The 12226-nt window shown below is 43.4% G+C and overlaps 1 protein-coding gene across 7 annotated transcripts in view; it reads left to right on the top strand.

The window, feature by feature from the left end:
- RREB1 (ras responsive element binding protein 1) overlaps window positions 1–12226 on the top strand; it is a 245438-nt gene that overhangs the window by 214545 nt on the left and 18667 nt on the right. For 5 of the 7 annotated variants that reach the window (XM_069613471.1, XM_069613466.1, XM_069613468.1 and 2 more), the window contains exon 12: window positions 2321–2485. The exons of the other annotated variants lie outside the window; for them this stretch is intronic. In XM_069613471.1, the coding sequence (XP_069469572.1) occupies window positions 2321–2485 (165 nt within the window). The remainder of the gene's footprint in view (window positions 1–2320; window positions 2486–12226) is intronic. 7 annotated transcript variants of the gene reach the window in all.

Raw genomic sequence — 12226 nt, forward strand, 5'->3', positions numbered from 1 at the left:
GATTCAGTGTACTTACCTGCAGCTCACATCTTCCTCTTTAAGCCTCACTGCTCTGCCACTCTAACAAGGTCTTGTAGTACAGACTGATACTTAGAGTTGGGAATCTACACACCACTGGGATAGCTTACTAAAGTCTTAACTCCAAGTAGGACTTTAGGCAAACTCCCTTAACACCATCCACAACAATACACAAAGAACAGCCATCAAGCTTTCCTTTTGATTTTACACTGTTGAATAACATTGGATCTCCGTACAATTGGAAAACCCCATCACTTGTTTTTGGAGCGGAGAACATTTGAGTAACTTCTATGGAAATCACTATCCCAATCATTGGACCTAAAAAAAAGCCCCTTAGCCTGTGCTTTGTCATCTCTGCATTCTTTTTATATTTAAAGAGTATATTTTACAAACGTGTGGATATTTCCCTACGTGTTAACAGGACGCTTTCACCGCCCTGTTCCCTTTTTAGAGTGAAGCTTTGACTGATGCCACGTGTACACCTGTGGGGGTCCGGCATCTGAGAAGCCCTCCAGCCTAGATGTGGTGTGGGTCAGTCTGTTTCCACACAGGCCTTGGGAAAATCTACCTAGGAATATATTATTGTGGAGTGTGGCATAAGAAAGGAGTTCCTGTTTCTTCGTGGGGGAGCAGATTAGTAAAACGTGTTTTATTTTTCATTTGCACGAACAAGGGGTGTCCTAATATTTTAGCAAATGCATTGAAAATTGCAGTTTAATCTAGGTAAATGCATGGAAATCAATACAGCGTTCTTACAAGTCATGGAAGATTACTTGACAGCACAAGCCAGGGCGAACCTTGGCAGTGCTGATAGACAATAAGCCAAGCTACGGGTTTACAATGTCATGGTGCAGTTTTTAAAGCAATGCATCTTTTGCCCTGCATTCAACTGGACATGTAATGCAGTACAGGGTCCGATATGTTTTTTCACCCCCTGTATAAGGGCCCGTTCAAGCCAGCGGTAGAATAAGAGGCCGAGTCACAAAAAGAAGTTGCCTGTGTAGCTTCGCAGAGAATCCCAGAAACGTGCACTTCTCCTTATTCACAAAGGTGAACTGCTCATCTGGGATGGCACAACATGCATTGCGACGATGCACAGCTGTACACATCCAGAAGTAAAACGCAAGCAACACTGCTGAAATATCTGGAACGGGATTGCCTTCAAATTAGTTAAATTCATTTAAAATTCTGACATTGCCTTGCTGCACATTGCCACCAGTTTAAAATCACCTTATCCAATTCCATCCTAACACTTGGGTCATTTGATATGGATTGGCTCTTCTCGCCAATCCGTCTAATGATTTGCGTTCTAAGCAGTCAAAGGTCCACTGCAGCCTTTTACTTCCACCAGGCCACTAATCTGAAGCCTTCCGGCGGGCTTTGAAACGCCACCGTTGTAAACCTTTTCCCCTGTCATTGCACACACATCCTATGTCAGCAGTATTTTGCATGGAATAGTGACGCACACTTGATTTGTACATAATTGCCGTAAGCAGGCTAGGTGTGTATGCTGCACTATTTGCTGATATCGAGAGGGTTATTTTTTGAGTGATTTCTAGGAGATCAGCACTTAACATTTTGTTTGTGGCAGTTGGTGTGTCTAGCAAGATGTGTATTGCTGCTTAGAGTGTATCAACTGGAATGCCACGAGTTCTTCATTTCCCATTTTTAAAAAAAAGTCAATATTCGAGAATGGTGGCTGTGTTTGGGTAGTGGGAGAGGATCTATACCTCGGCCTAGCATTTGAACTTGTGTGGCCCGTATGGTCGCTATTTGCACGTGACAGTGCATGCTTGTGGCTGTAATGATGGAGCACGTGTAGCCGTTCGTTGCTGTGCATGTGGTCTTCTTATTTATTGCCTACAGTGCATGGGAAAGCCTTCTTCCTGCATGTGAAAATGCTTGCTTCAGCATGCAAAATTCTGCACGTGTAAATGCATGAACCCTGTTTGTGTGTGGTTGATTGTAGAGGAATATATGCAATTACTGACTGCTTAAATGTCTGGTAATAGGTCCATCTGTTTTTCTGTATAAAGCTTTATTTATTAATTTCCCCTTTTATTAATCCCAGAAATGTTGATTAAGGAGAAAGCTTTCTACAGCTGGTAGAGACGCACTGGCACCAACTGTGCCTATTTGCATGCCTTACTGTGTGACATTTCAACGCTCGTTTTTGAATTCTTGCCCCAACGTTTCTCACCTCAGAAAGCTCTAGAAATGCTCACGCGTTGTTGGCCGCGATGTATGTTATGCAGTTTGACGTCGGCTAGCTAGATAAACAATTTGTTTTTTTCTGCTTCAGGTCAGAAGCCTTACCCCTGCGCACACTGCGAGACCTACTTTTCTACCAAATCTAACTGCGAACGCCACCTCTTGCGCATACACGGAGTTGCCAACCTCTCCTTAAGAAGAAATGGTCTCCTCCCCCAGTCTAAAGAAAGTGATGATGGATCTCAGGATAGCACAGGTAGTTCTTTCCGTTTGTTCAGTCTATCCGATTGCGCATTCACTGATCCCAAGGCATGCTCCTCTCTTGGTGGTAGCAGCAGAAAACACTCGGGGCCTCAATTAAGAAGGCTCATGCTTTGTACATACTGCTAGGTGCCTTTTTAAATCATGGTGCGTTGGATGGTAAACCTGTACAGCCACTGGGCTGATGAGACAGTTACCGTTTGAGAGGTTGTGGCATATTTGACTTATTGTTCAGTTTTATTTGTGCTTCTTGTATCTCACCCTCTTGCACATATGTATATTCTGATTAATACTTACAAAGCTTTTGTGACTGTCCTTCGACATTTGACATTCCAGGAATAAAGAACACGGATACAGCCCGTTCTCCAAGCCTAGGTTTCTCAAACCACCGTTTCTGTACCCCGTCTTAAAAGAGGCTTAGTGGACTCCTCTCATTAGCAACACTACGTAGCACTACTGAACCCGTGCACGGCACATCCATGTAGTGCGCATCTGCCCTTCTACCTCTCGCACCTCTTTTCTATAGTACTCTTTCTTATCTGTCTAGTACTGTTTCCCTACATACACTAAATTGTTCTGTAGCCAATACAAGACACTGGCATACGGGTTCTTGCCAGAGCTCAGTACTTTGATGGCCCATAAGGACCACAGAGCTCACCCAGTCTGCCCATTTTCTGTCTGCCATTTCACAGAAGCTCTATGCAGTCTCGGCTTCCCAACGACTGCATAGGGATATGACTGATCCAGTACTTAGCTTAATTTGTACCTTCTTTTATGAGCCAGTATAGACGTTAACTGAACCCAAATAAGGCAGTGGTATTATTTGATGCTCATCTAGGGTGACGGTCCAGACACCTGTGAGTTGCATTGATAGTTCAATGACTTAAGATAATTTTGTACAGGTTTTGTAATTGAGGTACATCTGAGTTTTAGTTGTTAAAACATTGGCCTATTCTTGCCTCAATTACTGGTAGTAGTCTTGCTCTAGATATAAATGTTGCAATCCCTAGAAAGTTGGAGAGCTCAAAATGTTGGTGTTTTTATTTCTCATTAAAATGCACAGATGCGAACCTGTTTCTCCTACCCTTGCCTCCCTAAACTGGCTCTGATTGGCCAACTCTTAAAGGTATAAGCCACTCTCAATTGTTTGCCGTTCCCACCATTGCCTAGCCCACTACTTGTATTAATGCGTTTTCAGCACAATCTCCATTCCAGTCACAGCAATGAGCTGAAGGCCACTTATTCAAAGTACTACCTATCTGAAAAGCGCAGTTGGACCTGCCCAGCTCTTGCTGCCAGATTTAAGAATGTGTGTCCTCTAAAGATAATACCACTTCTTGTTCTAGATGGTAGTGCAAACGTGTCTCTGAGTTGGCAGCTACTTTGGCTGTCCTCACTTATTCATGTTCGGTTAGCACCATGAAATCATATTTATGGCATTGGGTATTTAATAAATTACCAATAACGGATTTGTCCTTCATTAACAAGTATTTGTTGCCCCTAGCAATACTAGGCATTTTTGAAATCCATTTACTATTTCCTTTTCTTCACCAATTCTGCTGGAAGACTATTCCATGCAATTACTAAAGTTTATATGAAAAACAGATTTTCGAACATCATTTTTGAACGCACTGTAGACTTACATTCAGACCACACGTTTTGTAAGCACTTGCCTCTTGGATGTGCAGCAGCTGAGAATGAATGTACATTGGTGGCTTGAGTTCTAAATCAGAATTTGTGAATGGAATACTGTCTCTGTGATCGGAATGCTGGTCCTGAGACTCAAATGGCTGTTCTCGAACAGGAATGTTGGTTCTGGAATGAAATGTTGGTTGTGAGTGGAAAAGAGGTTCTTAGTTTGGAATGCAAATACTAAGTTTGAAATGTGTGTTTTGATTTTGGAATGTGGTTGCACATTGGGAATGTGCAGTCCTATTCATAATCCAGCTGACACTTGTGTTCACACCGATAGTAACACTCGGGGTGCAATCCTGTATACATTTAACCAATGGTCTCACAGATCAGTCTAGAACCGGATTACCTTCAGCAATCATTGGTTAAATCACAGTAAAACTGAAAGAAGTATTGTTGGTGTATCTGAGGTGCACAGCCTACCTTTCAAATGGTTACTGTTAGGTGGGTTTTATGGAACCAACCCTGGTGTAGGGCTCTTGGAAGCCAACCTAGTAGAGCTGCAAGGGCTTTCCCCCCTTTGGTCTAACCAAACTCTTACTGATTAGCATGGGCTAAGCATTAAGGTTGAGACTTCAGGGGCTTGGCAGCAGGTACAGATGACATCAAGTAAAGTTGACAAGTAATTGAATATTCACTCTGATGTATCAACATACATTATTTATTCAAGAACACTGATGCAAGTCAATACCGCTATTTCCATGCAGAAACAGAATCTACATATATGCATACACAGGTAAGTAGCCAACATATGGGGCTATTCCACACATTAGTGTAAAGCCAGCGTATTTAAGCAATGCAAAAGCACTGTTGTTCATGCAATCAGTACCATATGCCACTTCATAATTCAGAAGGTAAAACCTAAAAAGCTTCAGACGTTCTTCTCTACCAAGTTAAGTCATCAGAGTTCCAGTGGGAGCAGCTCGATGTAAGAACCTAGAAGTGGGGTAAATGCAGTCTGAAGTCTACCAAAAGGTTTATCCTAAGAAATAGGCCGGTTCTTTAGATAGTGATACAGACATTTCAGATGGGTTTCCCACAAAAGGACAGAGTCATTCCTACGTTTTAATGGGACACCGTAAAGAAAGCCTAGACCAGAAAACCACCAGCAATGGTCAGGTAAGGATGTGCAGTAATACAATCACGGCAAAAAGTCGCTGTGGTTTGACCCAGTAAAGGTGTACCCATTATACCATTTCAAGGGAGCATGGTTGCGGGGGTGTCCCCCGCTCCCTTTAAATGATATAATGGGTCCGGGGGATTGCGGCATCAGAACCACAACCTTTTTGCTGCGGTTTCTTTGTGTAAACAGCCATTTCTGCTGCGATTTTAACACATGGAATCGGTAGTGGTAGGGATAGGTCTCACCCGAGGAAACGCTATAGGAACAGAAGGACTTCCAGAGTGGTATGCAATCTCTGCCCCATGCTCTGAATTGAAGCCCCGAGGGCTGTAGGGGTTGTTTGAGCACCAGCTGCTCATGCTTTTGGTCTGCTTGAAGGCGGTCCAGGTGTCAAAGGGTGTAGTGATCATTTTCGGTGTCTAGTTTGGGTCTGGCTAACAGTACTTCCTATCTATTAGAAGGTACACTATTCCAGTGACCCACCAGCTGGACAGAACTGACTGTGAAGGATGTCTGTTTAGCCTCACGATGTTGGAGGACCCCAGGACACTTCAGGTGTGGTGAGTTGCTTGGGTGACCCCCATGCAGGGCCGGGCAGTGTGGTAAAACACTGGTCCTAGTCAGGCCTTGCATCATGGTAAAGAGCAGCAGTAGCAAACGACCAGGATAAAGTCTCACAACAAATAGATCTGCATAGTGACAAGTCTCCAGTACAGTAGCACTGGTGTCCATTCGGGAGATGGTTCAGGCCTTTGTGAGGTCCAGGGAAAGCAATGACTGTGCAGGACTTTAGACAGGCTAGGGCCACCAGTCTAGGGGAGAAATACATCTTTAATAAATCAGGGGTACATGCTAACAATGAAGTCTTTGATGTAGCACTCCAGGGACGCCAAGGGGAGCCATTAACAATGTCAAAGATCAGATAAGAACAGTTTTCAGTCACTTTTGAGTAGTTCAAAAGTTAATGGAATGTTTCCCCGTAATAATTCAAAGGACAGTCAATGTGTAAGCCACTGTTGTGGGTTAAAGCAAGGTAAGTACTTGTACCTCACAGGTGCATATGTAACCATTCCCAGAGGAAACCCCCATGAGAGCTCTAGATTTGAAACCCTGCAAAAGAGAAAGAAGGAAGCCAAGAAGGTTTCATGCCAATGCAAGTTGATGGTAAACCACTGTAAGGGGGTGGGAGGGTGGGGTGCTGCAACTCCCTACTGCTCCAGTACTCGGAGAACTCTAAAAAGGATTCTGAATAATGTATCCAGAGCCAGGGATATGTAGTCACCAAGCCATACACTCAAATGTCAGCCCAGAAAAGGCAGGCATCTCAGTAAGTACAGGGCTTCATTTACAGGGCTTTTGACAGGATCCGGTACTCTGGGCCTTGAACCCCGGGCCAGCAACGACCGAGGGGAATGAAAAGTTTAGCAATCTGTGCACTTCTACCCAGGAGGAGGACACACATGCAGTCAGACGCAATGCCAAAGAAGGCACTAGGTGGACCTAGGAAGCAGACCATGGAGATGTGGGCAGCTCGAGGGACAAGACTAGCCAGCCAGCCAACAAAGAACGTTCCCAGTATAACCCAAGACTGAGTGACCCATCACTCTCCTAGGCCAGGGAGACTCCCTACCTCGAGGAGCTTGGCCCAAAAGGAGTTTGCTGGGAGACACGACTGCAGCAATCTAGAAACTGCCCACATGGGACAGCCAGTGCAGACAGCAAGGACCACTGTAGGAGGACTAGGAACAGCCCAGGATGGCCGTCCAACAGGTTGTAAAAGAAACAGAGGCTTATACAAAGGAATCGGGGCCTAGAAAGTATCCCGAAACCTGGTCCTAAAATATCAGTACCCCATCTTCATGGCAATTCACCAGTTGTTCAGGTAAGATTCTGAGCAATGGGCAGGGTCTCTTCGAGACATTTAATTCACTTCTAGGCTCTTATGCCAGCCCCCAACCATACTCCAGGCAGACTCACAGACCTTTAGGTGACCAGCCAGTAAGGTTACTATAAAGCTGCCACCTACGGGTCCACCCACACAGGATGTGCATTGGCTATGTCAGGATGAGCCCATATTAACACAGCTGTCTTTCAGGCCTACCTCAGGGTCTCCACAGGCAAAGGAATGGCACAAAATAAAATTGGCAGGGAGAAGAGCTAAAAATGCTTTAGTGTTCCAATGACTTCCATGCTGTTAAATTGGGCTACCAATGTGGTGAAACCATCTGCAACCCTGGTGAAACCAAAACTATTGTACAGCTTCCACAAGCACACTCCACAACAGCAGTGTAGGGTGATTACAATGGGGCCAAAATGGGGTGCTTAAAATGCACCCGTCTTAAGAGCTATATGGTCTACCATAGGACAGTACATCATAAAGCATTGTTTTGGCAGGGGAACATCAGTAGACTTCGTTGGCCACAATAAGTCAAAGATCCAGAAAAACTAACAGGAAAGGCAAAGTGTTAGGGGATGTGTTAAAAAGGGACAAGAGAACCCCAAAATGTAGTTTTGTCCCTGTACTCGGCTACATATATTGTAAGGTAGCTAAAGTGTTGGAAGTAGTTCACAGGCCTTAAAATGGCTACTGAAAAGGACAGAGATGGTCTTTTATGGCATTGTTCTGGTCTGTTACTGTTACAGGCAGGTAACTTTATCAAGCAGTGTTTCTGAAGAAATTCAATGTACAAAGTTCCATAACATTTTCTTCGGCTCTGGCAAATGTAGAGCACCAGTATCCCGGCCCTGGGCGACTTTAGGGATGACATTCCATCGAGGCTTCACCTCCTATGGCCTAACAAGGTAGCAATCTTAACACAAAAAGAAGAATTGATTACCCCTCTCTACGCCGGCCTGGAAGGTGGAGATGGGAGTGGTTTGAACAAAATGTTTAAAACAAACAAATGACATAGTAATCACTTACTAAGTGCGTAACAAGAACACAGCACAAATGAGTTGGAACAAAATAGAGCTTATTTTAATATTAGTGGTACAAGGCTTAAAAGAAAGACTGAACAAATAAATACATGAATATTACAGCCAAAAATAAAGCTAAAACATAAATCCAAAGAATCAAAAAACAGGGATGTAGGTCACTAGATGAACAGTACTTAGTAAAAATGAATTCGTCTGACTACTATCATAAGTGGCCCTTTTTTAGCTTTATTTTTAGCTGTAATATTCATGTATTTATTTGTTCAGTCTTTTAGTACTGTTCTTTTAAGGCTTGCACCACTAATATTAAAATAAGCTCCATTTTGTTCTAACTCATTTGTGCTGTGTTCTTGTTACGCACTTAGTAAGTGATTACTATGTCATTTGTTTGTTAAATATTTTGTTAAAACCATTCCCATCTCCACCTTCCAGGCCGGCGTAGAGAGGGGTACTCCATTCTTCTTTTTGTGTTCAGATTGCATTTACACTCCTGCTTAAGAATTGATCCTCACAACAAAAAATGAGGGAGTTTACCTTTCCTTTGTGATACCTAACAAGGTAGCTACTTAACTTAATAGGTTAGGACTTTACATCCAATGCATTCCATTGAGGATTGGGGCGCTTGAAGAGATGGATAAGCTATCTTGATCCCCAGATTCTGACTTGCGAAACCACAGACACCACGGGACAGGCAGTTAGGTGGGGACAACATGACTCGCTGTAGACTTGGCTGTAGGTTCACAGGCTGTGCTTTCGAGGCTTCCAATAACAGATCAGAATTTGCAAGAGAACCTAGGACAGGGTGAAGATTCTTGGTTCTGGTCGCAGCAGCATGGGAGGGGCTACCAGAAGCAACAGTGGATGTGCATGTGGACATTTCCAACCTGTAATGGAAAGAAGCTGGCCACCAAAATAGAGAACTTGTGCCCAAAGGAGCAGCCATGAGTATATGGTACTCAAATTGTCATTGTCGTGGTAAAAAAAAATAAAGGTGTACAGATGTGTGCTGCGAAAAGGGTAAACCAAATGGTTCACTGCCATCAGACTGTTAAGTACACATCAGAAAGTAACTGAGATGTTACTTTACAGAAAAGGAAAAGGGACCCTGTGCTCCTGTAGCACTCTACTTAAGGTGGCACAGTGTAAAAACAAAGGTGAAACATAAAGGGTGACACATTCGCTGCGCTGGTAGCCATAGGGACTGACCAGTGCACCCCAAATGAAATCAGTGAAGCATTCAAGTCTTTTTCAACAACACCTGAACATGGACTAATCCCAATGGACGCAGAGACCGCAACCCACAGTACTGCGCTACTGTTAAAAGATGCCATCCCAAATGCTGGCTACCCAAACTCTGTGCAGAGCTCTGCTGCTCCCAAGCTAGGTCTGTGCTTTAAACAATAAAATAAATGGCAGTGAGACAAAAGCGCCTCATTCACCCCAATAATCATCTGGATCGAGAGGGGGACTCTTAAACTGTAAAAAAAATGTTTTCCTCAAAACCAATCATAGATAACTAAAACATGTTGCACAGATTATCCTTCACTATATCCCAGTCAGTGGTACGCTTGCACTGGCATACAATCGCTCAAAGAGTCAACCTCCAGCTACTGTGTATCACATAAAATGCCTTCTGGAGCAAGAACCCTAAACATATGTCAGAGACGGTATATTAAACATTATGGCCCCTCCAAATCCCACAGAACGTCCTCCACTGGCCTCGAATTCCTACTTACGGCCTTGGCAGACGACTTGCTGTTTTTGGTTGGATGCAAAATATGCAACAACTTTCCTCAAGAACATCGCAATAGGTTTAGAAGACATTTTAAGAGCAAATTCTTCATGAACACCTCAGCTATAAGAGTAACAACTTATACATGCATGCAAAAAAAGAGCACACACTTGTCTGATGGATTATTAACTCAGGCCTCCGGCTTAGCCTCTCTATACCTTTTCTCTTCAAAGATCCTGTTTCCTTCTTCCCTCCTGTCCCATCTCTTTTTAGCCACAGCCTCTGAGGCAGTTTTGCGACTTTGCAATACAGTGTGCTATTAATCATGAATAAATAAATGTATCTTTTAATGTTCGGAACATAGGTTCTAACATTAAAGTATGAGTTCTAACATTAAAATGCGGATTCTTATGTAATGGTATGAGGCTGTTTTATCTAGGTGTAGCAGCTTCTTCATAATTTCCTGTTAGTTCTACATGACACAATGGCATGCACTTTATGTAGTGTTGGGGCATTTTGCATCGGCCTCAAAGAGGAAACATGTTTTTAAGGTGCTGATGTAGATCAGGCTGATTGCAGAGCACATTAGCTTGAGTAGCAAACTTGTTAGGAAGTCTTTTGGAAGGCCAACCTAGTGGATGAGCAAGGGATTTCACACTTGGTCTAACCAAACTCTGAGTAGCATAGGCAGAATTGTAAGGCTTAGACTTAGGAGATCAGGGATTTGGTATCTAGGTACAATTAACAGCACTTAGAATCTATTCATTGGGCCAAATAACAGTAGACTGACCCAAAGGGCACTTTAGAATTACACATGATTATAAGAAATAAAGCAAAACAATAGCACAACTGTTTTAAGTAAAGTGGGGAGAAGAAAAGTGGTATATAAAACATGATGCCTTTTTAATGTATGCAGCAGTTACCTTGAGCAGTCCTTCCCTAGCCAGGTAAGCAAAGTCCCAGTGTTCTGAAGTTATGAAACAACTAACTGGGTACTTACCGGTTACCTAAATCATTTAGAAGTCACAAAAACCCCAATAAACACGGCTTGGCCAAAGCCAACAGAGAGGTTCACTCCCAATTCCTACACACTGAGGGTTCCTCTGAAAGGAATACCTGGACAGACCTCCATCGCCCATGGTCAAGCAACGGCAGTGTTAGGGATTGGACCTGCCGCCATTGAATCTATATGGAATAAGAGTACTCCTGCATACTGTAAAACCTGTGTTGGCTCACCTGGATGTATGGTCCCAAGTCGCAAAGGCAAGAGACCCTTGTATTCTCTTTTTTCGGACTTGTTGGCCAGCCATTCTTTCCTGAACCTTCATATAGTGCCTCAACAGGCCTGCGCACTGGAGGAATAGGAAAACCAGATAAATAGGGTAGGAATAGGCGCACCAAAATGTGATCCAAGCACTGTTGCAAAACATGTAGCGGGGTTCGGTATACTGTACACTTGGTGGGAAAGTGGTGCAATCTGCACCTTAAACACGTTGTCTACCTAGTAACAGATTTATGTCCTTTAACCCACTCCTTACTCGTCTCCACATTCCACGCTCTACCTGATTTCTGCGATCACCTTGTGTGTGCCACACTGGGAGAAGGGTAAGTCATGAAAGGAAGGTTCACGGGAAAGATATTCGATACCTATTCCAAGAAACACTAGGTTAGAATAGATGCATAGCAACACAAGGAAAGGCGATCAATGGTATGCTGGTGTACGGTCTCTTTAATTATAGATATAAAATATCAACTAATCACTCGTTTCCAGTACACCAGCAGTTTTGTATTTTATATAAAAAGGGGGTAAACACATGAAGCTTAATACGCTACTTTAACAAACATATCCATGCCTAAGAAACTGCATAAAAATTGTTAAAAAGGATAGTCTTAAAAATATATATTCAGTGTTCTTGTATTTTCTTTTAAACCCTGTGCCTCACAAAGACCCCTTCTCTTTTCGGGGGAGTACGGGGTACACATGCAAATACACAATGTTCCCCAGAGAAGCTTCTTAGGGGTTATGGTACCCCTGAGGCACCCTGTTCCCTGTGTGACTCTCTCCACACAACTGGCTTGGTGAGCTCCCCTGGTTGGTGGCAGCCTTTTGCTGTACTCCAGGGGTGGACCTAAAGCTGCACACGATTTCCTACAAGATTGCTTCGGCAGCAGATATTGCTGAATATCACCACTGCGTCTGCGTGCCTTAGGGAATGATCGCTACAGTTACTAGAACCAGACATGACGGTTATGTG

Source organism: Ambystoma mexicanum, chromosome 5p (assembly GCF_040938575.1).
Source record: "Ambystoma mexicanum isolate Mex_15411 chromosome 5p, UKY_AmexF1_1, whole genome shotgun sequence".
NCBI classification, from domain to species: domain Eukaryota; kingdom Metazoa; phylum Chordata; class Amphibia; order Caudata; family Ambystomatidae; genus Ambystoma; species Ambystoma mexicanum.